The 27,975-nt window shown below is 33.4% G+C and overlaps 1 protein-coding gene across 2 annotated transcripts; it reads right to left on the bottom strand.

Moving 5' to 3' along the window:
* Positions 1 to 190: 190 nt before the first annotated feature.
* LOC142335959 (gamma-aminobutyric acid receptor subunit rho-2-like) lies at positions 191 to 27,975 on the bottom strand. Of its 2 annotated transcripts, none has more exons than XM_075384376.1 (8): positions 27,746 to 27,975; positions 22,456 to 23,840; positions 9,853 to 10,082; positions 8,885 to 9,072; positions 7,956 to 8,156; positions 1,527 to 1,778; positions 634 to 888; positions 191 to 394 (listed from the first exon to the last, which is right to left on the bottom strand). In XM_075384376.1, the coding sequence occupies exons 2-7, from the start codon at positions 22,661 to 22,663 to the stop codon at positions 747 to 749; spliced, it is 1,221 nt and encodes a 406-aa protein (XP_075240491.1). In that variant the 5' UTR covers positions 22,664 to 23,840; positions 27,746 to 27,975; the 3' UTR covers positions 191 to 394; positions 634 to 746. The 2 variants fall into 2 exon arrangements, with proteins under 2 accessions (XP_075240491.1, XP_075240492.1); XM_075384377.1 differs by lacking the exon at positions 27,746 to 27,975 and adding an exon at positions 27,274 to 27,290 and having other exon boundaries at positions 22,456 to 23,583.

Here is a 27,975-nt window from a genome sequence, read left to right as displayed (position 1 = left end):
TTATCTTCTGCGGGATATGTCATGTTTTAGAGATGCTCATAGAAAAAGTACCAAATCTTGTGGTCTTAATCGGAACATTCAGTGAGGCATTAAACTATTCTAAAATGCTGAATTGTTTTCGGTTTTATTTTGCGATCGAATGTCCGACTTTCTCATTGACCATGCATATGGCTTTTTGACTGAAAGAAAATTGTGCCTTAAGAAGATATTCTATTCTAGAAAGGAGCGATACAATGAATTACAATATAATAAGAAATACACAAGTATATAGGCATGAAAGACTCAAATCCTGCAGTTTGTAGTTTGTGCTGATTTGATCACTTTTGTATGAGTAGGTAATATGTAGAATGGCGGCATAAGTTTCTCCACGGTACCATTGCTTGCTCCCCTCAGTCTGAAAATACATCAACTTTTCGAGAATTATTTCGGAATTAGTTTTCGGATCTTTTCCGTTTGTGCCCCCCTCTCCCGAGAATAAGTAATCCTCAAAAAAAGGTTGTTAAGATTGTAGAAATTTGCGTTTAATTTTAATTTTATCGGCAGAAGAAGCTACGCGAATACAAAACTGTTGCTTCGCTTCTAAAGGTCGGGATTGATTGACTATGGCTAGCGCGTAACCTCTCAGTTACCAACCTATTATAGTCAATTAGGTATATCTATTATTTAGGGGTCACTGGAGGTCATCGAATGGTATTGCTAGAGGTCAATGTCTGCTTATCTACAGTCAATATCAACTGTAGAGGTGGTCATAGGTCAGGCTCCTTCATAGCGCTGCCCTCCCACATGGCTGAGTCGGAGGATGCGAACTTTTGTGTGTGCCAGAAGACGTATCCCCAGTAGACACAGTTGAACAGAAGGAAAGACAGTGGGAATCCTATCTGGGCGCACCTGCAACAATTACTTTGATCAATTTCCCGGGACGATGAATTTTTTGACATTTCACGAAATGCCTGAAAAAATAAGCAACCACTGCGCTGAGAAAAGCTATAATCAAAACTGCGCTGGAATAGGCTGAAAAATATGTAAGCAAAGATCTGAAAAGTAGAAATTTGGAAATATATGAAAAATCATTCATTGCATGAGTGCAGTACGTTTATCGTTCTGAGTTCAACAATCCAGACAGGTTTTTCGCTTAGCAACAAATTTATTGAATACGGTTTCATTCCAAATACAAATGAACTAATTTATTCCTACAGTTAAATAATGATATGAAACTGTCCTCAAAACTGTTTTGTATATCGAATGCATCACTCAATATCACAATCAGAAGCAGGTTTAACTGCAGAAAAGAAAAAATCTCAAAAGATCGATTCAATTTCTAATTTTTTTTGGATGTTACCACTTTTGTATCTCTCCACAAAAATAATCGATCGGCCAAAATTGACAGAAAAAAAGGTCAGAGTAGGATAAAATTTCCTTTCAATCAAATTATTTGGAGGTTGGAATAATTATAGTTTAGCTGTAAAGTGTTGCAAAGCTCTAATTTAATCTCTCGTTGGAGTTGAAGTTAACTCAAGTGATAAAACCTGTCGATTTTGAGGTTAGTTTTCCTGTAGCGGGGTATGTGAAGGGGAGATATGCCGGGTGCCCCGAAGTTGGGGTCCCTGAAGAAATCAGAGAGTGCGAACTCAATCATGGCAGCTATTACGAAACTGAAGCTGGCCCAGATGTAAACATCGAGTAGTCTGGGTTCCCTGGATACTGCCATGTTAGTGGTGTCAGTTTGACCTCTGCAGATTGTGAGCATGGAGAGAACTGTCATCACTCCCACTGAAGCTCTGAAGAAATAAAATTGGGTTCAAAACGGGTAAAAACTACATTTAAATAATAAATTACGCCATAAAATGTGACATTTTGCTCAAGTAAATTTACTAAGTTGTCATTGTTATCTCACCGTTACAGAAATAGACAAAAGCGTAATTGGCAAAGTGACAAAAAAGGACACTTACAATATTAATCGTCAAAAAGGAACTCAGGGTGCAGAAACCGCTTGACCCATAACATGAATTTCGGAAGAAATCATTTTGCAGGCTAATTGAAGCAGTGTTATTGGGTTGATTAAACTCAGTGGGGCTTACTATGAAGGTGATCAAGCAATTGCGACTACCGGTTTAAAAAAAGACACATTATTGCTCAAATAACAAAAATTCGTGATTACCCTAGTTCAAGTTCAAACATTCTTAGATGTTAGTGTAGCAATCAACTATACAAGGTAATTTTTTCTCTTCTTTCTTCGGTTGCGTAATTATTTTTATTTGGCAGTTTGTAAATTAATTTGGCGAAATATTGCGTATTAACTTTAAGAGGAGTTACTTAAAAGATTCTTAAGAATTGTTTCTTGAATTCATTTCTTTAAATTTTTGCAATTTTTTCTGATCGTTTGACCTCTAATTTGCAGCCACACATTTTGAATGCCATACTTTCAAGCAGACTATGGTTGCGTGCTTTTAAGCATGCGCAATCGGCGCTCTGAAAAGAGGAGCTCAAAGAGCTGAAATAACCTGAAACTACGAAATTTTAACCGGATATTAAATAGTTCATTTAAGCAGAGTTAATTCCCCGTGAAAAACGGCCTTAACAGCGATAAAGTCGTACCTGAAGTCATTTTTGACAGAAACGCACGAGGGGATATACAGAGATTTAAATCGGGGGGCTTTTAGGCAAAAATAGAAAATTACTAGTGACGTAATCCAAGATTTATCTACCTCAGTATGTATATTTAAATTGGGAAAGTAGGAAGCGGTAGAGATTAGGGGAGGATTGGTTGATTAATAATCGGATATTCTTTGGGTGGTTTTAATTAGAAACGGAGCAATACGCTCTCAAAATGAGTAATGAAACTTTTCCCAATTTAGTCAAATCCCTGTTGCGTTGGGTAAGATACCTAATCAAAAATTTAGGGTGTATTTAAAGCCTTCGCTATTCAAAGAAAATTTTTAAAGTGACAAATTGAGGACAAAAAATAAGAGGGGAGCTTAGGGATAGAAATTCAAAATTATGGAAGTAAACTTTGTTTTGACATCACTGCATTGCTGGCTGACAGAAGCATTTTGTCAACTCAAATTTACCATCATGAATTGTTCTTGGCAACCAATCCAAGCAACATATGAAGCCTTTGGTAATTAATAATTTCAATAATAATAATAATATAGTTTTTTCTGGTCAACTTTATACATAGATTCAAAAGTTAACATTTCAACAAAAAACAAAATGATGCAAAATAGCTGCACCACAAGACCATTGACTTTTATGGTACCATGTAAGACAATTCATGTCAAAATTCGATAAACTTTAGTTTTTTTTCATATTAGGTCGTTATATTTTGACTGTGAGAGCACAATATTCAATTTTAGTCAATTCCGCCATTTTTTTTAAAAAAAAGACAAAAACACGGGATCCTCTTATAGACAGTCCTCAATAACTTCAAAACGTTTCACTTTGGTGACGATACAAAGATGCATTGATTACTCCATTTACACAAAATGAAAATAAAAAACAATCTATTCACAACAAAAACATGAAAATTCAAAAAAAAACAAATTAATTCAGGATCTTCTATAGTTATTGAAAAAATCATCTGATCGCTTAGCATTCACAAATTTTACAAAAACTATTAATTTTTAGGTTTTCAAAACACTTGTTAACACAATCCATTTGTTTCCCAAAATTTCTCTGTCCAATGTGTAATTGCTCATTAGTTTTAGGCAGTCATGTTTGAGAAAATTTAGGTTCCGAAATTATACTAGTTCTTGGAAATCGTTTTGAGCGTTTGGGTTCAAAAACATTTAGAAGAGCAAGCAGCTCAAAAAGACTTCGATAATACTATTATCCGATCCTTTAATAAAAGCCTCTGTAAGACATTCACTAGAAGACGCAATTCCATCCCCCTCCCCGCCCCCCGACCTAATAGTTAAAATGTTCATAATTGTTCCGACCCCCACTTTAGTGGGGAGGAGGAACTATATACTCAACTGGTTTTTTTTGTTTAGTCAATTTTGACCGATCGATACATTCATCGTAGAAAATTGTGAGTGGTATCATTGAAAAGACCGTCCAGCGAATAATACGATATGAAAAAGATTTTTTTCGATTTTCGTTTTTTACAAGAGTTATCGAGGTTTAAAGTTTTGTGAACATTCGATTGTTTTTGTTCACATTTTCAGTAATTTCTGCTAAAATTTGGCACAATTTCGCTAATATAGTTCAAAAAAAGTTAAAATTTTTAACGGCAGAGTGTTGTTGTTACCGTTGGAGATCGAAGAGCGTTGCTGAATTGTTTGATTGAATTTTTTTTGGCTAAAATTTTTGATAAAATTTTCAAAAGTCAAACTTTTTTCATCAAAAATGGCACCAAATATTTTGTTAAAGTTTGCCAGACTCGGTGACCTAGAAACCTTAAAACAGGCTCCCTAATCTCAAAAAGAGCGCTAGTTGCAATTAGGCGCCGTAAGAAAGTCTTCTGGAATTAAAACTTTGACGTTTTTTTGAAGATTTGCCTCGATAATTATACAAAATGCATCATTCTCTTCTTTAATATTTGAAGAGTTCCGTGCAACAATTGGTCTAATTTGAAAATGTTCGGAACACTTGGTCGGTTTGCTGGGCGCGACAAAATCAGGGAGAGTTTCGACAATATCAAGAAGGATTCTTAGAATCAGAGACTTTTTGGTTTTTATTTTGATGCTGCCTTTTTTCAAAATATATTGCTTTTATGTTTTAATGTTAATTACGGACAATACGGACAATTTTTACTCACGGCTTCGTTAATGACAGCTCCAATTTACGTAAATTTGAGACCGAATGTAGATACAGTTTGTTTTTATTGAAACAAAGGGTTTTTTTGTCTTTGAGGAAGAATTTTAGTAAAATTCGACTGAATTCTTGTCTTTTGCCTTCAATTGTTAATCTTTTGGCAGTCTGATTTTTAAGTGCAAGCATCTAAATTTTTTCCTCAAGAGGTCCAAGTGAACCTTTTCTATTCATTCGGTTGTTACCTAATGTCTCTTATGTTATTGGTATAAACATTTTGTTTATGCTCAGTAAGTACAGGTCTATCTTTGCTCCGTCTAGAATATAAACTAATTTTGTGGCCTATTGTTTTAACAGAAGATTTTCTTGCTTTTGGTACTACGAGGTTTCATACAAATTTTCTGATTTTGGTGCATAATTTCCAATTTTTGCTGTTGTTTTTTTGTAAATTGTAATATTATTTAACAATCTATCTGAAAAAAACTTTACAACATTTGAAACTGAACATGTTCTTTGTTTTCATAACATATGGTTTGAAGGGCTGCGACACCGTTCTCTTGCATAAATTGGTAGAGTTTTTCATTTTTGCCCTTCATTTGTTGTTAATTTTTGTTGTCATATATTGTGTAATTCAAAGTCTCAGTGGCCAATCAATGATAAACAAATGAACTTAATAAATGATATCGGTAAATAGCTAATGGTTGTTTTGACTTTCGAATTAAATTTCTAGAAAAAGATTAATAGTATTCTTTAATTTGTCCCTTTTTGTTCTGGTTTGCGTTTTTTTTGTGTTATACAATGTTGTATCATTGTTTTTCTGTTGTTTAAACGATTTAAATAATGTCTTCAAGGCTTAGACAATTTGTTTCAGAAGCATTTTGTGAAGTTTAGATAATTTTCAGTTTTTGTGGTTCTTTTTGTTGGCATTTTGTGATAGTCGTTTTTTATAAAAAGACGCTATGATGGTCAAAGGAGACAAAAATGAAGAAGTTATCTTCTCGGGGTTAATATCTTATAAATTTAATGGCTTCGAAACTATGGTTTCGTAAAGTTGTTTGTTGAACTTATTAGTTCAGCTTGTATTTAATGTTATTTTATAGTCTTAAGATTTAGTCTCATTAATAACAGTCGCAATTAATTTTCCGTGCAGTTGCGAGACAAACTGTCTACTCTTTTAATCGAAAGCATTTGTTGGCTATGAATTTTGAAAATATTGGTTTAAAATTTAAAAAAAGAGAGAGATTTTTGAGATCTGCCAGTTTCATTTCTGTTAAATTGTAGCTAAGCATCTCTATATACAATTCACATCATTTATCTATTGAAATTCAATTTGATCTTCATAACGGTTCTATTTTCCAAAAATGGTCTTTCATAAAACCAATTTTTGTGATTTTTGCATATTTGCCCTTTTTTGTAGGTTTTTGTTCTCTTTTCACAGTATCACAATAATGGGCGTCATTTGATTTAAAAAATTTGTTACCTTCAAAAATTGCAATTGAATATTTTTATTGTTTTTAGTGATCAGCTTAATATTTAATTGATTGGGGGGACAACGTTATCGTGCATAATTTTTCGTGCAAATTTTTAGTTTTCGCCTGTACTTCTCGTTTTTGTGTAGTCGTATGACATATCCTGGATAATGAAAAGCCTTAGTCACTCTCTATTGAAGTATAAAAGAGTCTCTCAATGATTTCATTTGATGCGTAATGTTTCTAATCAGTTTGAATTTAATTCTTTTTTCAAAGAAGCAATGTTTTGATAAACTTTGCCCCTTTTGCTCATTTCTAGTCAGCTTGTTGCCATTTCGCTTTGAGGAAACGTCCCATATTTTGTTCCAAAAAAGTGCCGGTTAATCTTCCGAGTAAAAGTTTTATCTGATGCCATTTTGATTTGGTTATTAATGGTTTTCAAAAAATGGACAAGGAGTTTTGGTCGTAATTAATATTTGTAACCATTTGATTTTTATTGTCGTCTTTTCTGGTAGTCATAATATGGTAGCCACAGGTCTTATAGGCACTCCAGAGTAGATTGTTTTATTCTTTTAGTAGTTTGTTGAACGATATGTTGATGTTATTTTTTATCTCTTCCTCATTTGGTAGACAATTAAGGGAAAAATGTAGATAAGCAGTTTCGGAACTTAATGTGTGAACGCACATTACCGAGCTTCCTTGTGTCATTTTATGGCACAATGGCCCGCCACCAGTATCAAAGTAAAAACACTCAGTAGTTTGTTCTGACGGGCTTCCGTGGGTTAGGCCTCGACTTATGAAAGATAATGCTCACCCATCTGTCCTATGAGAAACCTTAATCTTGATTTAACCAAGTTGTTGAGATTCATCTCGACGCATCGGAATATTCTTTTTGACAACAAGTGTCGCCCATTGATTGGGTACAGCCAGTAGATGAATATCTGATTTTTAAAGTCTCGACTTTGCTTGAAGTCACCGAGAACTGCTGGCGCTTAACGAGAACCACAAGGATGTTCAAGATTTAGAGCCAGAACTTCGAATTGACTTCTGCCGAGTCAGGTAACCTTGTTTAAGATTCGCAAATTTCTAATTCGAAAATGCTGAAAGTTCATGGAAGTCAACTTCTGCTTATTTACATAGGAACCTCTGGTTTTTTACTTCTGGCGGTACAGACTTTTGGCATGTTATAACGTGCTTGGTTCAACTTAAGTTGAAAATTTCATGCATCGCGGTGCTGATAAATTGAATTGCGACAATAGAAACATAATCTCAAGATTTTTTATATGCATCGCTGTAAAAATGATTCTGTCATTTATTTGACCTGAACTTGTCAATAATAACTGATAACAATAGCTTTCGGTCGTCATAAAGCTGTTCCTTTTTAGTTTTTCCTTTTATAATTCAATTAATTTGTGGCACATTTTTGGTTCCATTACACGCTATTTCAAAATAATGACCCATCAGGTTATATATCACAATCATTATGACTTTAACGTATTACATAATTTCAAAAAAGTGGGCTTCGAAATCAAACTATTGGCGATATTTATCATCATGAAAGAGAGAAATTAATCATCAGCTTTAGTAATAACAATGATTTGTTAAAAAATAACAATGATTTGTTAAAAATGATAAAGATTTGTGCTCAAAAACGTCACATCGATGGTGGCGATTGCAAGAAATTAAATGGTATCCTGGAGGAGATACAAAATAGATCCGTTTCCAATGATCACTAACCTGGCAGGAGTTCCAGTCTTGTCTCCGTTGATCCAGAAAGTGACCCAACTGACGAGCACGAGGGAGGCGGCAGGGACGTACACCTGGTACAGGTAGATAGATGAGATGCGTCTGAGACTGATCAGAGCCTCCAGAATCTCAAATGTCTCCTTGCCATACGTGGCCTCGTACGTCGAAGTGGACATGTTCAGAATCTCGTATCTAAAAACAAGTGAACTGGCTTGGTTATCAAATTGATTTTAATACAGTCAAAAATAACGAGTGATAAGTTCGATGGACAAAGTTTGTAATAGGAGTCATGTCGAATTTTGTTGAGTTATAAAAAAAAGACCAGCATTAATTGAATTGGAATAACAACACGGCATAATTAAATAAAATTGTAAAATAACAAAATTTAATTTTGATGCTTGCGCTTCTTAATTTTTCGTAACGGTGCTTGAAATTTTTTAAAATCATTTTCCACTGTTATGAGGTTCGTCAACAATTGATTTGTTTGGCTTCTTTATGTTTCGATGCCAACAAAAGATAGCAGGAAAAAATTGTTTTAAAAAACGTTTTAAAAATAAAATAATTTGTTCCTGCGTAATCGCAGCGGAACAGCATTAGGCCACAGCGGCCTGTTCTCAGCTGCCCTTTTTCAAATTATTCCCCACATGTCAGACTGTTCTTTTTATGAGCAGCATTGCTCTTTTTTGGTGACTCTGGCCACTTTTTTGCGTCTGAAACTTTCACGTGGTACCATCATTGCAGCCAACAATGATCAGGCTATGGTCAACCTGAAGCTATGGTTAAGTAAGAGCTGATCCTTACACAGACAGCTTCACGGAGGCAGGGGATTGAACTCTCAATCATTGCCGTGTGAATCACACACCTTACCTCTCGGCTATCACGCCATTCATAAAAAGCACTCTATTCATAAATTCTCTCACCCCAGCTCGGACAGTTTGTCGTATGCGACTGGGAACTCGACACCGTTCTCCATCCAGTGTAATGATATGAACTGTTTTGGGAAACCATAGCTGGATAAGATGATACGACAGCTAGTGTTGTCGAAGGGGAAGTACCAGATGTCTGGCTTGCAGGGCGCTGTCACTCTGATCTTCTGGTCAAATGTTACCTGCAACCACACCAAATTAAACTATTTATTCAAAGCGCAATTAAAAATTTTAAACTTAAGTTCAATCATAAATGCTCTAAAGCTACAGCAGTCTTGGATAATACTTTTAAACTATATTTCGAATAGACACGAATCTGGCAAAAATTATTTCAATTCACGGGCCGTATTTTCACAAATTGAATTAAGTTGTTTGAAGTCTTGAACCTAAACTGTTCATACAAGATTTTAATTTCTCTATCGAACTTTTTCCGCTTCTCTTTCTGACGGTCACAGTCGCGTGTCGGTTCTAACAAATTCTACCAAAAGGCTTTTTAGGAATTTGTGAAAAATTAGTGATTGTTTGAGTCAGCTAATTATTCCTTCTCCCTGTCAGTACACTTTTCGCTTTAGTTATCTTGGGTAAACAAATCTCTTTGCAGTAAGAGTTTCAGGGTTATTATGACAATTACCTATCCAGAGCCACTTTCAGAATGAACGGTTCACCGTGAATAAGTTTTGAGTTGTCATTGCAGAGTTGCGCAGTACTGACGAAAAAAAGCAAAATTGGCCGCATTTTAGTGGTGATATTATATAAATTCACCATTTTCACCGCAAAATTTCAGTGGTTATAAATTGTTTTTTTTTCACCGCAAATTGATGACACTATATCATAAAACTATAAGTTATCACTGCAATTTACGCGTGATCTTCCATTCTCTTGCAATTATGTGTCGATTCGGATTACTTCTTCTGTGGGTTCTTAAAAAGTAGGTCAAAAATCAGGGGAAAAGCACGACTTACCATTCCTGATTCTTCGAAATGTAGGTACTGGGCAATGTTGTTGTAAATGACAGTCTTGGCCAATATAAAGTAGATGTCGGGTGTCCATCCGAAGTTGGCGATGTCCTCCCCACTCAGTTTGAGAGACTCGTTCCTTGTCTGATTCGAGTTCCACACTTGTGTCATGTACAGGTCTATTGTTGAGTCGATATTTGTGATGTCTGTGATACTCTCCACCGCAATTTTCACTCCTGTCAAACAACAATTATTCGAATAAAATATGGTTTGCACGATATCAATCATGACATTTCTATGAAACCCAAAAAGTCATTGTATGAAACCTATATAGACCCCTGCCTTTGATATTATTCTGCTGATAATTGCAAGTTAGTATCTGTATTGGGCACCGAATTCGCAATCCATTATTTTGTTCTTTATAAGCTTTACCAGTGATAATTTTAGTATGGCAACACAGAACCTATACAAGATCAAGGTGCAAGCGGTAACCATTGCTGAGAAATTTAAGAACAGAGTAACGAGTAAAGAGGCCAGGAGCGAGTATGAACAATTTTGTAAGGATTCCGACTCAGTTGTGTTTGGCAGGATTTGCATAAACATCGTGGCAAAGAAGCGGTAGATACTGAAGCTACGAATAGAGAAGCTATAGAAACTATCAATGCTGCCTCAAAAATATCTATCTAGAAAATTTTTACCTATTATTTCCCCTAATGCATGATTAATATAACCTTGAAATTACATTATTTTTTTTATGAAAAGGTATTCCTAAAAATTTATTCTGACCTCAAAGAGTTTTGGGATCTTTTGCGGGATCTATTCTGTTCCCCCCAGTGTTTTTTATGACCCCCAGTTACAAATCCTATGTTGTTATATAGCACGTTACTATGTAAAAAAATTAGCACGTGCGTCTGGGGGTCATAAAAAAATTAAGCTCACTAAGTTGGGGGGCCGAAACAGAATAGATCCCTTTCGCGTTTGTGCCCCTCCACCCAGCTTAGTGGGTGCATATTATATGCACCCCCCAAGACGCACGAGCCATATTTTTACATAATGATTTACTGTGTAATGACACGTGCTCTGTATTTGGGGGGTACATAACGTACTGGGTGGGGGGCACAAACGGAAAATATCCGAGTTTTGTACTCCTTTTGACTTTGCATTATGCGAAGCAGTTTCTAAACTAAGATGCGGAGAAATGTCACGAGCATTATTTGTGAAATTTTTGATTGTCTGTTATTCCGTGTAGTAATCGTTAAGTGACTGCGCTTAAAGTCACTGAGAACTTTGGCGTTTACTGGAAACCGCGAAGCAGTTCGAGATTTGAAGCCAGAAGTGGGAATGTTTTCCCTCAGTGCCCCCAGCTTAGTGGGTGCATTTTATTTGCACTCCCCAGACGCACGTGACAAATTTCTTACACAATGATTTACTATGTATGTGGCACGTGATCTTTAATGAGGGGCAACGTACTGGGCGGGACACAAACGAAAATGATCCAGAATCTTTATGACAGCAAGATTTGTCAAGTTTTAGGAATATGAAAACAAGAATTAATAAGAGCATGCAAGAACCGTCGAAAAACGTTCTCTAGTCGATTAAAGCAAATCGACATTGAAATTTTCCAGTATGAGATGTGTGGTTATTCCTTCATCCTTTATCAGTCCATGAAACACCTCCTGAGATTTTTTTTCTACTGAATCTAACTTAACAGGATGGATTTCTGATCACTTTTTAGTTTAATAAGATATAGTTTGCTTAGCTACTCCATATATCTGCACTTCATATTGGTAAAAAAGCTTTACAAAAAAGAGTAAAACATAAACAATTTACCTACGTTGAAATAAATCTTTTTTAGTCTATAGATAACACTAAGGTTTTAAGCTTGTCTTTCCGAATTGTTTTCAGAGCTGCGGTTTTCCTGTAGCTGAAAAACGCAATCTTGTTGAGTCTGGGTTCCCTGATTGACAAGATGATGCATTTAATATGATTTTACACAGGTACTTAGAATCTTTTGTGGATGTTTCGGAAATACACCGATGATTTAACAGAAGAAGAGAGGCTCATGGTACATTTTAACAGTTATTTCACTGATTGTTGAAGAAAAATTTTTTATTTCAATTGGAAATTTTTCATGCCAAAAGTCTGTTTTAATCTTTGACAAAAATATATATAGTTTATTCCTCACAACTGATATTGTCATGAACTACTTACGTTTTTTAAAAAAGAATAATAGAGGGAAAGACAAAAAAATTTGGTTTTGAAACATATCCAAAGAGCAGAACACTGATAGTTTCTCATTCCAATAGATAGCTCTTGATCTATTTCGTCATTTTTTTTCTAAAATGATAGTTTCAATTTTAATGTTTGTTGTTTTATCTCTTTTCTCTCAACCACTCACAAATTGAAGTTTAATATTGAAGTGTGATATTGAAAAGAAAACCACGACTCAAAAACGTTTTGTAGCTGTGCTGCTTTGTCAGTTTTTTTCCAAAATATCCTGATTAAGTTTTTTTTGTCAGAAGAAGAAGAGCAATGCAAACAACAATGATTTTAAATTTGACCTCTCGAGTCTATTTTTTAAACATGTGTGTTCTAAAGAAATGGAATTTTTAAGGTTAGGTTTTTGAATTCAATTGTTACACTTCTCAACTTTCCAGGAGAATTTTCCTAAATTTTTTCGAACTTCTTTTGATTATTTTATCTGATGGTCGACAATTTCGAATTTCTCAAAAACCTTTTTTTTTATTGGTCATGCATATTAATAACTAGAGGGTTTGCTCGACAATGTGCCATGGCAAAGAAAGTTCTAAGGCCCACTCCGAACAATCAAAAGTAGCCTGATTATAGTAATGGGGGAAAACCATTACAAACGAAAGATCACAAATCAAAAGGAGTCGTTCATATATCCGCAGGCTGTAAACCAAAAGGGAACTACACATTTCTGTACTGTTTTATTACTCGAAGACGAAATATGATGAAGTTATTACACAGCCAAGGCAGACCTGAAACAAGATAGGCTGATTTTGCCCTCGTGTAATTCGATTACGTTGAATTGCGGAATTCATGCTAGATCCTTTTTAGCCCTCAATCCGCTTTGAATCTTACTATATTTGCGGTACTGTGGTACGTTCAAAAGCTCAATCCCGTCACCAGCTCTGGCAACTGACTTCCATTTCCACAAATTGTAACCAAATTCCATATTAGTCAAATTATCAATATGTGTTAAAAAATTCTAGAGTTTTGTAGCTAAATGTGCATTTAATTGTACTGAATTGTAATTGATTTGAATCGTTGCTATCACTGGTTTTTAAATTTGAATTAATATTTTGAGAAGTGTCTTAGCTATTTTAAAATTTTAAGCTTCCGGAGTTTTTCTGGGTCAAAGTTTTTTGTATTAATTTTAAAGTTATGTTGATTAATTATGTTAATTAAAGTGATTAATTTGATACAAAGTAATTGCGTTTCTTTCAGAAACGGAATTCAAGCTAAGAGATTTCTGTGAAACCTAATTTTTTTTAATGTTGCGCAATTCGATAACTAATTTCCCTTCAAATTAGCCGAGCTTTTGAAAGTAAACAAAATCCGCAACTTTCATATAGAAACCCTGTATTAACATAATAAAAAGGAATTGAGTTATATTCTCGGTCAAATTTGACTGAGGCAATTCAGGTCTGCCTTTGCGGTTCAATGTCGGCTCTTTTCGGCAACTAGCGAAACGCAGCTCGGTGATATAATTCGGTGCGAACATTATGTGGAAATGCATATTACCAAGCCCTCTTGTTCTCTCAAAACCCATGTTTTTGCAGCTGCAATTATCCGATTCCAACTTGTTTTCATGTTATTGTTACTTTCTCATAAATGGACTAGCAAATATCCATTTTCCAACAAGCCCACGTCAGATTTTGCAGCGCTTAAACATTCATATATATTCAATAGTTTGAGAATTCCTATCTATTAAGACAGAATCATAAGCGGCATAACATATAGTAACCTCTTAAATTTCTTTTGATCAATTTTTCAATCTACCGGAATTCTCTGGCTTGCATTACTCTCCTGCGCTTTGGTCTAGGCTCCAAGTTCTCTTCATTCAAATAATAAAATGGAACACCAGGCACTCAAAAATTCCTCCCTAAAATTTTAGGGAATGAACTCTTCAATTGAGATACGAGATATTTCACAAGTCATTTTGAATTTAGTAAGAAAAGATATTAAAGTAATTTTGCAAAGTACAAATCACCCAGTCAATGGACAACTGTCGATGTTGAATGATATTGTTATTGGACAATGCTAAAGTTAACTAAGACCATCTTAACTCAGGATATCGTTAACTAATTTTTTAAGAACAGTTTCAGGTTTCAAGTTTCATTTCATTTTGTAGCTGCGGAATCAAAGTAGATAAGTAGATTTGATGCTCGGAGGGTTCATGAAAACGTATTTTTTACTCATCCATTGAAAATATTTGAGAAACTGATAAAGTTGAACTGACTAAAATATATCAGTCAATCCGCTATATTTTTGTTCCGACCCTCTTGAGGGGGGAGGAACTATATACTCAAATGGGTTTTTTTTTGTTCCGTGAATTTTCGCCGCTCGATATATTCAAGGTAGAGAGTTGAGACTGGTATCATTAGAAAGCTCGTCCAGCGTAGAATATGGAATTAAAAAGATTTTTTTAATTTTCGTTTTCTACAGGGAGTTATCGAGTTTTAAACTTCTGAGAAAAGAAGAGTGAATTCACGTTGTTTTTATTCACATTTTCCTGAATTTTTGCCTAAATTTTCGTCAATTTTGCTAAAATTTGTTATAATTCTTAAGAATAGTGTCGTTGATTTTATATTTGAAGACGAAAAAGCATTGTTGATTGTTTTGATTTAATTTTTTTGGTCAAAAAATCTGGATAAACATTTCAAAATTTAGCCTTTTTCATCAAAAACAGCACGAAATAAGCTACTTTAGTCCACTTTGATTAAATTTGCCGACAGTACACCCCCAAACAACACTCATACAATCTTTGTAGACTCAGAAAGGGTTATTTCTACTTCAGAGTCCGCTGAGAGTGCACTGTAGTTAAAACTTTGCCGTTTTTTGCTAACTTTACTAGTTGATTATCAAAAATGCAGAATTTATTTTGAGTTTTCGTCTAACAAATTATCTATATCTACAACATTCGTAAAATCAATTGTTCGTAACGGACAAAAAGCATTAACAGGGCTAGTTTTGGGCCATTCTTGGACTGTTACAATCCAAAAAAAATCGGGTTGTAATCAGTCGGTCTTTTTTTTTAAAAAAAAAGATTTTTTTAAATAATAAAGAACAGAACATATCAAATCAAAGCTCAGGAGTAATAGGTCCAACCAACTTGCTTACTAAGCAGCTCCAAGCTAATGCATTTAGTTTTTTACTTAGAGTTTATGGTCGTTTCTTTTTTTAAAAATAATTGACTTTTCAATAAATAATGGCTTAATTAATTTTCCTCTATTTTTTCTTAATTTGTTCAACTTCCAGCTTAGTGTCAGCAAAAAAAGAATGCTTCTTCTTTTTACTGATTGAACATTTATTTTAGGTTGCAGTTTTAAGCCTGAAGTTATTGTTTTCTGGCTTTGATACTACGAGATTTCAGATTTTTGTTTGTTTTGATATTTGCCAGTTTTTCACGTTTTCTAATTTTGTCACATTATCAGATTATTGACAGTTCTCATGTCACATTATTAGCGTTCAGAACAAGGCACAATTGAATATATTAAAATCTTGAAATAAATACATCATCGTTTTAACGGCCTCGACGCCTCTTTCTTGAAGAAATAAATTGAATTTTTTAATTTTGTCTTTAGTTTTCATTTATACTTTGTCGTTTCGGTCGTATGAAATTTCCTGTATAGTGATAGCTTTCATTGGCTTCTCATAGAATAGTGAAGAACCAATATTCTGATATTAGTAGATAGCTGATGGCTTTCATGAATTTGAAAACAATCGTTTTCCAAAAATTAAAAAAAAAACTTTTTAACTTCGCATTTTTGTTCTTTTTATGTTTCTTTTTGTTACCTAATCTCGTTATTTAATTGCAGGTCAAATATGACTTTATGGGTGTCAAGGGAATAAAAGGGATTGGTGTCCCAAAATCTTTTTTTAAAGAATTTGTTATGATCACAAAAAAAGTAATTTAATTTGATTTTTGTCATATTTGACGTTCTTTTTGTAGATGCAAGAAATATTCTGAATAATTGCAGTTCTCGAGGGCTTCATTTTCATGAACAGACGACCTTATTTAAATAGTTCTGTTTGTAATTAATGCCTTTCATGCAATTGAATGTAATTTTGTTTCGAAAAAAAAATAAAAGTATTACATACTTTAGCACTTCGCTTTTTTGTCTACTTGTTACCTAGTCTTACTAATGAATGACCACGTGCTACACTATAGCTGTTTGAAGAAGGCGCAATCGAATATATTTTGAGGGCCAAAATATGGCTTGACGGTTTTGACAGCGTTTTCTGGCAAGTTTCAATTGAAATTTTGTTTGTTTTTTTTTGTTGTTCTTTTTAGCCGCTTTAAAAAATGAATAAGGACAGGTCCTAATGCCCATATATAGAAGCAGTGGTAATCGTAAATTTGTGGTAACATTCATTGATTCCTAATGGTATTTATTACTTTGAAGTTAACTGTTTCAAGAAAATAAGTTAATTTTTTTACTTTACTGTTTTTGTTCTTTTTTGTATAATTGTTACCAAACCTTTTTATGGACTGGTCGCATATGTTTTCTGGTGATTTATAAGTTATTTTTGTTTAGTTTTAGGTTTATCTGACGGTATGTTGACTTTGTTATTAAATTTAGTTTTTAAGAGGGACATAAATTTTTTGAAGTAATTAATGTTTGTTGTTGTTGTTGTTTGATTTTGCTGTTCTTCTTGACTCGCTTTCTTAATATTGACAAATTACAGCAATCTAATGCATCAATTTTTACTCCACTGAGTTATTTGCTTTGGAGGCTATCTTATTGTTCATACAGAACTTTTTGGAAAAGACATGGGCTGTTTTGGGATTTGCAAAAAAAAATTTTTGGGTTTTTCTATCTGTTCCTCATTTGGTAGACAATAATGCCAAAAATGTGGATGAGCGGGGTCGGAACCTTATGTGCCATCGCACATTACCGAGCCGCCTTGTTAATATTATGGCCTTAATTCAATCAATATTGATTTTTAAAGGCTAAAAGGCACGAAAAGGCTGGAGTACATGTGAAATAATCAGTCAAGTGGATCAATCCGCTATGTAACTAATACAGAGAATTAAAAGTCCCCCAGCTGCCTCCCCCAGTCGAGACCTTGTAAGATTCTTAAAAGACGAGAGGTCATCTTGCAAGATAATCGTTCGAAATTAACTGGGGTCCAAAAGCTGACTGACTCACTTTTAATTACTACTAAAACAGAGTCTCCGGCTAATATTATATATTTACACATACCATAAATTTATACATTTATAAGCAAAAAAATATTTTTCATATTACCTTCCGCCATCGTCCGTCAAGGTTGCGAAGGAAAAAAATAACTTTATAATTATCTGAAGTATGAGAATTAACTGAATTCCACTACTGTCTATAATTCTTTTTCTCCAGAGTAGCTCTTTCAAAACAGCCCATTCAGGGAAAAAAAATCGTTTTAGAAACAAAATGGGTTCAGTGTGTGAGCAATCGAAACGAGCAAAAGGTAGTTACAGGTACCCACGGATGGCTCGAAGCCATTCATGTAAACCTAAACTCTAATTGCTCCAATATTTTTTTAAAAATTTTGTAATATGTATGCGAGGTTGGCTTTTTTTTGCAGTCAAATTTTCAATTTTTGTCTACACGTAGAAGAAAAACGATGAAAGAAACACCCTTTTGTAGCCCTCAGTATCCTGTTTAGATATATATAAAAATTAACAGACAATTAAAAATTGGGAGCACTCTAAAATCTTGACGAAAGAAAAACGAAAAGGAGGATAAAAACATCGCTGGGGGGAGGAGTGCCAGATCGCGTTGAAGTTGAAGATAAAGAGGCAAGGAGAAATTTTGTACTAATTTTAATTTGGTTATATGGTGTTTCCAACCCGACGAGTAATTCTTTGCAGTGTCCATTCTTAAAATGAGCGAGTTAAACTATTTGACTAAAAATTTCGAACAAAAAATCAGTTATTTCGTTTTTTTTCTCAAAATTTTCTCGAAAAAATATCTTTTCATCTATCTCTCTTTCTTCTTCTGCTTGTCATAAACCTAATAAACGTTTCTCTGTAAGAACCAAAAAACCCTACACATTTTTTGGAAAAGAGAATACTTCGGGCAATTTCGAGCTCTCAAAATCGATAAAATCAACATTGAAAATGTAAAACTAAAATGAGAAAAAAGAGTTCTTTTCTGAGCGCAAGAGACAATTTTGAAAACAAATCATCTGATTTTATCGGAAATAACCGCTGCACAATATTTAAAACAGCGGAGACGTAAACAAAAGGGTGTCACGTAAAGGACACTAAAGCAACCAAGTACATTTTTTGAAAACTCAAGTTAAAAACATTTTCTTAATTTTTTTCTTTTGGATTCCATATCTTGTCAGTACAAATCAGTCGATCTAAACTCCCCTAATTATATTGATAAAGAAATAAAGCAGAATTTGAAAGATAGAGAGTCTATCAGTCGATGGGCGGGAAAGTTGATACAAATGTACATAAGTATTTTTGGAAATTCGATGAAATTTATTTTTATTTTCACTTCTGTATTTTGAATTTGCTCTTCTAACCAACCATTTCCGGTTTGTGAGCAGCTCTCTAAATTGAAAAACCAAATAGTTTATTGAATGTAACAGTCCTTACGAAAAGAAAATATCTTTAGTTAAACCAAACTAAAATTGATTAAATTTTCTATTTGGTTTTTAAAAAAGCCGAAGAGTGAAAGAGCCGAAACTTTAAATTTACAGAGAACCATAAGTTCCCCAATGTTGCAAAATCAAAAAGAGAAAAACTTTTAAAGAGAGTTTTTGACGCTCAACTACATGTTATTCACAAATAGATATGGAGTGCAAAAACTGTCAGAAATCTTTTTACAAAATATAAAATTCACTTATTTTTTTTCTCTAAGTAGGATTATAATGGTTTAAAACGAAAACAGTGTTTATTTAATCCAAATGGTATCACATTTGTTATATTTGTGCTCATGAACATCAGAAGTGACAATTTGTTTTTTCAAATTTAACGTCAATTTTACAATTACCGATCGAATTGCATGAAAAAGTCCATACCTAGTATCCACAAATAATGAAATAAACAAGACTTAAATGAACTGAAAAGACTTGAAGATATAGTAAGAAATCGTAGAAAATTAGTAAAATTACTTGTGATATGTTAAAAATGGGGCAATATATATGTCTATTTTGTAATTATCTAATCTCACTCGTAAGACATCTGCGAGATTTTAAAAAAATATTCCTTTCCTTAAGCTCATGAAACATCAAAATTGAGAGAATTTTAAAAAAATGCAAACGTTTTCTTTTCAATGTCTAGTGTTGCAATTTTCGATGCAATTAGCACAACTCCACGTCTAATTGTTTAGGAAGTACAAAGGAGATCTAAATGAACGATGACGAACCATGAGAAAAGATTAGTTGCCAAAAAGATAGTTTTTAAATGCTTTTTCTTCGGTGTTGGGGTTTCTGTTTCTTTGTTTTTGTTTGTTTGTGTGAAGTGTGTTCGAAACTTTGTTTGTGTCAGTTTCTTTCAAATTGTACGCATACCTTTTTAGAATGTGCCAAAGAGTTTTCGTTTTTGTCTGCTGAAAAAAGACGGGATGTTTTTTTAGTTCAAACATCACAAGTAATTTTCTCCACTGCGTATAAGTTTCTTTCGGATACTACTAACGGTTTCCTGACAGAAATCAATGGGTTTTTTTGCAACCTTGAGAGGTATGTTGGAACAAGTTAATTAAATACCGGAATTTCTTACGAGTCAATTGACCTCAAGCAGATTTCTATTCTTGGCAAAAAAAAACAGTTCTTGAGAAAACTTTTACATAAACCAAACTTCCAGGACACATTAGGCTGGCCTGAAAGTTTGAATTATGTAGCACAAAAATAAGTTTTGCTATCTTTTCTCTAACCAAATAAAAAAATTTTTAAGATGGTATTCTAAAAAATTTATGGCATTTAAAATTTGTGCCGAGCTGTGAGGAACCAATTGCACAAAAAGTCTTCGAAATTACAGATGTCGTCCTTGAGCTTCTATTATTAAAGACAAACAAATGATCTACACTATCAACCTGTTCAGTGAATTCTAGATGTAAAGGCCTCTTCTAAAAACAAGTCAAATATTAAATCCAAGTATTAAAATTTTTAGCAAAGTTGGAAGTTCCATTTCACACACAAGTAGAAATTTTTTAATATGTTTAGGTTTTTGTTGACTTAAGTTAGGAAGCATTTTGATTGCAGTTGAATCGAAAATGGAAAAGCCTGATTTTATAAATATGCCGCTATACAACATTTTCTATTAAATTCTTCTGCTGACTTTTCAATTTGATTTATTCTTCATAATTCATCATTAGGAGTAAAAGGAGATTCGCATAAATTGTTCAAAAAGACTAATTGTTTACAAATTACATACGCTTTGGGTTACATTATATTGATAAAGAAAACAGAGTCCTCAACAGAACAAAAATTTGAGCTGACAAATTTATCTATTCGTGAATTGAAAAAAATTGCAATTATTTTTAAAGCCTTAAAGAACTTAAGCTAATTATTGGACTTTTTTTGTTAATTTAAATTAAACTGACAAAATCAGTGAAATGGGAACAAATTTCTATTGATTGATTTTGGCACACGGTATTGATAACATTTTCAAAATTGCAAAGAATTTGCAAAAACAGTGATACTGGGCTGTTTTGGCAATGCTGCCTCTTTACAGTAAAACAAAAATTGAACACACTAAAGTTGTTAGGGAGAATTGTTTTGTCTTGAACTGATCGAAATTTTGACAGAAAAAAAAGAATATTGTCTTTGAAGACGCACTTTGTGACCGCCCGCAAAGTCGTAATGTTTCACGACATTTTATATGTCGGGGTTTGAGATCACCAAAGAATATTTAAAGCAAAAAACAAAATGACGGTTAGAATTACATGTATATGAAATACGCAAAAACTGATCAATCTCAAGTAAAGAGGACAGGAAAACAAATTCAAGAAAAACATATGCGTAGACTTTTAAAAACCAATGAATGTTCATCAATGAAAATTCAAGTTTATTGGCAACTTTTTCTCTGTCAATGATACCAAGTTGGTTCCGACATTCAAAAGTCATGTGAAAAAAACGCAACTCGATGGCTAATATTGTTTGTCAAAATAATGAAAACTAAAAATTTTTTTGTTGAAATTTTGCAAAAAAAACTGCACTGTTTATACTTCAAAACCCAAACTCAAGTTTTTCAGCAGATGATGAGAGATCTTATAGTTCTAGAGATTCTTCCAAAAATTTCACAAATTTTTTCTGTAGCTTTTTAATTGTTGCTCTGACAAGATACTACTTTTTTGAGACAACCACTCTAAATTAATTTAAGACTGACTTTTTTAGTTAAAGGTATTAAAGATATATGAACATTCCTTTAATTTCATTTTAGTTAAGTAATTTAAACTTTTAAGAAAGTGACTCAATACATTAAATAATTTGTCAAACAGACAATAGCACTTCTGCGTAGATTTTTTTTTCAGCGCAGGCACATAATTTGGAAAAAAAAGAGGGTATGGATAAAAACAGGGAACGTTTGCCTTTGGTGAATGTTCTTAACCTAGCATGCATAAATTTTTTAGATTTTTAAAGACATCAGCATATTTTTCAGCAAATATTTTTTATTTCGGTAAGACGGACTAGCAATTTTTCAAAGTACCATCTTAGTTTCATCTGTCCATATCAGAGAAAATTAAAACTTTGAATTAACAATTAACTTGGTTACCACGACTATGTTTATCAAAACAGCAGATCAACAGCAAACCAAATGAATCAATTTTCATCAGTCTATTTCAGTTTTCCACACATGAAATGTATGTTTCTATTCTCGCCACTTTGGCCAAGTAAGAATAGAAACTCGTGATTGCAGACGATAATTATAAACCCTAATTATACACGTTTGAAAAATTAAATTAAATTAAAGAAATTACGTTTATCCAAAGATCTATTCACGCGCTTTCAAATGATACCACTTGTCCTTACCTTTTTTGGCAAAAAAACCATAGGTGGGCCAAAATCAACTTAACACAAAATATTGGCTAGTATAGATTCCCCACCCCAAAAAAATATGTAAATTATGAAGGTTCGGACAATGAACCAACTGTGAAAAAGCAGCCGAGAGCATGCCAGGCCAATGTAGCTTTAACGTTGCTTCACCTCCATTCTCCACCATCAACGGATCATCGATTCAAAGGAATCAACATCAATTTGATTACAAGTATGCTGTCTAATACATATCTAAGAGTATTTACGAGAAATGGTTATTTCTGTCCTGTACTTTCATTAAGTGAAATCCACGGACCATGACATGGGGAAATATATAAATGAATTTACGTATACCTCTGGGTTATTGTGCCCTTAACTCAAATTATTTCTAACCTATATCGAGTGTAGAGGTCACAGTTGAAGGTAGACTCCGTTTCTCAATCAGGTACTGTTTGTCTCTCACGAAGTCCAGTGGAATTCCGTCTGTCATGTAGAGGATGTTGGACTTATGCTGGATCCCGCTCAACGTCGGCTGCACTTCCGTGGTAATTAGGATTACCAAATAAGGAGTAAAAAGTTTAATCAAACTGAAGTCCGCCATCTTGGTTCAAATGTCAAGGAACTTTATGAAGGTTATGGAAGATGAGCGCTGAAAACAGCTGAATTTCGAAAATTTCGAAAAAGTTTGCTCAGAATTCTTTCAAAATAATGAGTTTAAATGCGCTGAATGGCGCTGATAACATGTAAGAAAGGAGCTTTGTTAAAAGATGAAAGTAAGCATGTTCATTTTAGTAATATTGTTATCATATAAAAGATCAAAAATCAACTTGAAACTGTGAGCTGTGGTCAACGCAGATTCTAAAATAAACTTAGCACTGAAAAAACAATTTGCTTGATTTTAGCGCCTAATAGACGAAAATAATCTTTTAAGATAACAGTAACGTTTACTGAATAATAATTACTAAGAGACGTTGGAATTCAGACAATATTTAGCAAATATTTAGTAAATATTTGGCAAAAATATCGTTCATTCAAAGGTAAAGTAAATGTTCAATTTCATTGGTCAGCAAAAATGTGTTCATGCGTACTTTGTTGACAAGTAGATCAACCATTGTTATATTTTTAATGGAAGGAGCTTTTTAAAAGGTCATTTTAATTTGTTCCAATAGCTTTGCAAATTATTTGCAATCAAATTGTTCCGCATTTTTATCGCTAGTTAACAATTCTGCATTTCATGAAGAAAAAATACAGGCCACTATCTTGCAAATTTAGGCAAAAAAAAAGACGCAAAGCTTGATAGTGCATAAATAAACAATTGGTCTGAACTGAAAAGTAGGGGGGGGGGGGGGGGGGGTTATTCTCTGCAGTGTAAAATAGCAATAAGAAACGGGTAAACGGGTAAAAATTATGAGTTTAAAAACACGTATCTTTCAGCCGTGTCCAAAGTGAAAGTAATTCAATTACTGACAGTAGTAAGGGGTTACAGGCAGAATAATAAAATTAATTCTTTGACCCGAAAACCTGCTCAACGTACATAAAAAGTTGATAACGAGCAACATTGTTGAATTTCAAATATCCTCATTTCTATTCAAGATAAATTGGGCATCTTGCTAATCGGTAGGGAAAATGATTGAGAGAAAGCGGGAGCACCCTGGCTGTTTAGCAATTGCCACAGGAATGTAGGGTTATAATTTTTCTGAATCAATAAACGTGATGGATTTGTACAATAGACTTCATTGTATATTATTTCGATAACGAAAAAGCCCGGGGTAATGATACTGTTTTTTACAAAAAAGAAAATGTATTATTTATTTTCTTGCTTTCCTGTGGTTTATATGGAGACATCAAAGCCTTTTAAGAAGTTCTAAAATTGAGTTGAATTGCGTTGTCATTTTTCTATCTCTTGTCGATAAAAATTAATGAAATACTGATCGTGTTTAAAATTATTAGCAACAAATCTGTGAGAATTTTTCAATTGATGAAACCAAAAGAAACAGGGAAAAATTTCAACATTGTTCTCTCGGATTTTTCGCTCCAAACTTTTGTTTAATATTTGCCACTTTGAAGCCAAAATTGCTAAGTTGAAAAAGTCGTCTGGTTTCCTACTAGTATTTGCTTTTCACAATGTACATGAGAAAAATCTATTAATTTCGAGTTGTACAATTGGATATTATTGAAGCGACACAGCGAACTTGATATACTTCAAAGGAAACAATTGCCTGTCAATAAAAAGCGCTTTCAAAAATTCCCAATTTTTGGTAGAAAAAATTTTGGTTTAATAAAACTGTCTGGTAAAATGTTTTAAAAATTATGTCTTGTATTGATTTATCTGACTTTTACTTAAATCTTAATGCTTTATCTGGCATGATCTATCTGGCCTTTACAACAATTTTACTGCTGTCCTAGAAGGAAAAATTCTTACCATGCGAGAAGTGAAGATTTCAAATGAAAGAATATGTTGAATAGAAAAAACGAAACTTTCAGAAATTATAGGCAAGCTGTCTGATACAACTGAATTGAAACTTCGACACTTGGCTCAAATATTTTATCGAAAGATCTCCGTAAAAAATCTTCAATGTTAATGGACCAAGTCTTGCATATCAAAAACGTATTGTACATAACAAAAAGGAAAACAGAATTAGATAAAACTAAACAATTAAAGCTGTACTCCATTACCTAAGATATGAGACCTGTCCCTAATGAGACTCGGTAACAGGTTGACAAAGAAGAAAAAAAAGAGAAAAATTCAAAAATATGTTTCTATTTACGAGAAAAACAGATTTCAAACAAATTAAAATCAGAACATGTCAACTCAACTCATTAAGAGGGTTAAATTATACCTCAGAGTAAGCAAATGAGACCTGTCATTAAACAAAATTTGTTAGAAGACTGCAAAAAGCACGGCAAAAGTGAAAAAAATCAATTAAGTTTAATAAGAAAAAGATTTATTAAGACGAAATATTTTTAAAAACTCCTCCGAACCATAAGTTTTCAACTTAGTACAAAACAAATTACTGTGCAACTGCTCAGGAAACTAACTGCGCTTGTTGTTAGTCAAAGAAAGCCACGAAACTTTTAGATAAAGATAAAAGCACTACAAAAGGTAATTTTTTACTTAGAAAATGGTTTAAAAAATAGCACAGTTGAAAACATCAATGACATTCGTTTAAAACAAATATATTCAAAGTCATGAGAGGAATTGGGTAACAACTAAAAACTTTCGCGATCCACGGAAGCATAGTTTCACTTATAACTCTTAAAGAACACAGTTGGAACTTTGATTAATGTGACGAAGTTGTCAGACTGCAAAAAAAATAATAAAGGAAAGCAAAACAAAAGAAATCAAACAAAACATACAAAAACACATTGTCAAAGTCATAAAAAATGTGAATTTTTTTTCCGGAGACACATTATTTATTTATTTGGCCACTTTTTGTTTTAAATAGGATCTATCATAAATTGGGCCTCAGTTTGAAATCATCTCGTCAGTAATCACCAAAAAACACAGAGTTTTTTGAAAAAGGCCGCACCCAACTATAATCCGAATAATTATTAATTGTATGAGTCCAAGATGAGTCCGTACCTAACCCTAATTTTGGTGCGCGTCCAACAAAAAACCTTGTTCATTCCAAATGTCTGCAAATTATAACATTTAACAAATGAAAAATTTCAATAAACCAAAAATCATTGATACGTTTTGTACAATCATTGATTTTTTTTCCCGAAAACTCGGCAGAAATTTAATTCCAGAAGACTCCCATAGGATGCAAAAGTACAATTAGCACTTCTTTGGAGTTTTCAAAGATTGTAACAACAGATGTTAGGTCATTACTTCCGGCATATTTAAACAGAGTTGGACTAAAAAATTACCAAAAATATTAACCAAGAAACAACAAGCCTCATCTATACTGAAAAGTAGAACCAATAACATTCTTGTTAGCAATTTTAACTAATTTTTATCCAAATTGACGAATATTTGGCAAAAAATTACTGAAAAAGTGTACAAAAACAACGAAATTTCGTCTGCTGTTCACAAAATTTTGAACTTGATTTTTCCCTCTAAAAGACAAATTTAAAAAATGTTTTTAATTACTTATTCTACGCTGGACCGGCTTTTTAATGACACTAGTCACAACTTTCTACGATGAATATATCGATCGGCCAATTTTGACTGAACAAAAAAACCCTTTGAGTATATGGTTCCTCACCCCACAAGTTGGTCGGAACAATGATTTTTTCATAGACATAATCAGCAAACGTTGTCAGCGAAGGTAGTTCTTCTGCGAAAATCAGGTGAAATGATCTATCAGTTATTTTAATTGCAACATTTTTCTCTCCTGCATATAAAGTTTTTCACGCTGCCGGAGAAGATTTGAAATTTTGCAGATTACAAACTTCAAAAGGTATTCACCTTTTAACATTTCTATTCAAAAGGGATTTGCTACATTCAAATTTCTCCAAAAGTCGTATCAGGAATCAAGCGTTTTTAATTGCTTTTAAGTTTTTCAGATAATTTTCTATCTGGATGCAAAACAACGAACTTTAGCGACCATCTTGATTTATCTGTAAATTTCAAACTTCGTGTGCTCAAAGTGAAGCAATAAGACATAGAGAGATATAAGAAAATAGAGTTCGAATGAATTTTGTTAATGTATACTTTGTAAAACGTTTCACACGCGATCAAAGGTAACAAATGCTCTAAGTGAGACATAATGTGAAGGTTTTATAGCATATTATTGATCTTTTTGCCACAGATTCAAGGTTCTTTGAATGGGCGAAATTAGGGTTGAAACAGGGTTGAAAGAAGCGTGTTCGAGGGTATAGGTGAAAAGGTAACAAAATTGGGAGAAAAAGAGAGATTTAGCGCTAAACAGTTGCAAGTATGCCTTGGTGGTGCTTTTATGCCCCCATGAGATCAAATATCGTAAAAGTCAATCACAGCTAAGTAAGAAAGGCTCCAAGGCTAATCTCTGCTAATGGCTGCTTCCCTAGTTAGGGATCAGACAGCAGATTATAACTGATTATAACTTATAAAAACCACAACCCTCCCTCAGGAAAGCAACAATTTGAAAAGAGTCAACTAGCGACCTGTCTTTTGTAACCCCGTTTTTCACTCAATATGCTCAAAACAGAGCACCCAAAAAGAGAAGACAAAAAATCAAGTGAAATAAAACCGAAAGGCTGAAATCATGGTAGGTTGATAACTTTTACCCTTAATTTTTGCCACCCCATATATTTGATGTCGCGTGGGTGGATAAAGCAAAGAGGTCCACACTTCTCGTTCGATTCGATTTGTAATAAAATTTGTGCGATTAGCTTTCATTGTTTTGTCCGAAACCGTTTGAGTGACCCGAGAAATTAAAAAATAAGAAGAGAAAACCCTCTAACTAGAAATGATAACCAGGAAAGATAATCAGAAAAATTAACGAGCCTTATCCGCTTTGAAGCTACCTTACCGGAAGTATTTCCTTAATTAAAGGAAAGAAAAATAAAATTATTTCACGCTGACAAGAATTAATTTAACACGAAATCAGTTAAGAAAAAAGGTTGCCGTCATAACTATCTGATAGACGTAATTGCACAAATTGATTATTATTACTACGGTACAATAAACGATTTGGTCAATTTATTATCCCTCAAAATTTATCTGTTAATCATATTTTCAAAAATCTATGATGTTTACTCCGGTAGAATAAATGATTTGGTCAATTTTTCATCAACCAAAATTTAATCGTTTATATTTTTTTATTGAATTGGATTTAGTTATAATTTATCAATTTGCATAGGGGATAAAACGCGTGTTCGCTGAGGGAAAAGGAAATGAACAGCTTGAAGGGCAATAAATACATTTGGGAATACACTAACAGTACTACCCAACCGGGTTTTCCCACACCAACAATTTGATCATGCGTA

Source organism: Convolutriloba macropyga, chromosome 3 (genome assembly GCF_964194025.1).
Source record: "Convolutriloba macropyga chromosome 3, txConMacr16.3, whole genome shotgun sequence".
NCBI lineage: Eukaryota > Metazoa > Xenacoelomorpha > Acoela > Convolutidae > Convolutriloba > Convolutriloba macropyga.
The sequence above is the reverse complement of the archived record's forward strand: the minus strand, read 5'-3'. Positions and strand labels throughout refer to the sequence as shown.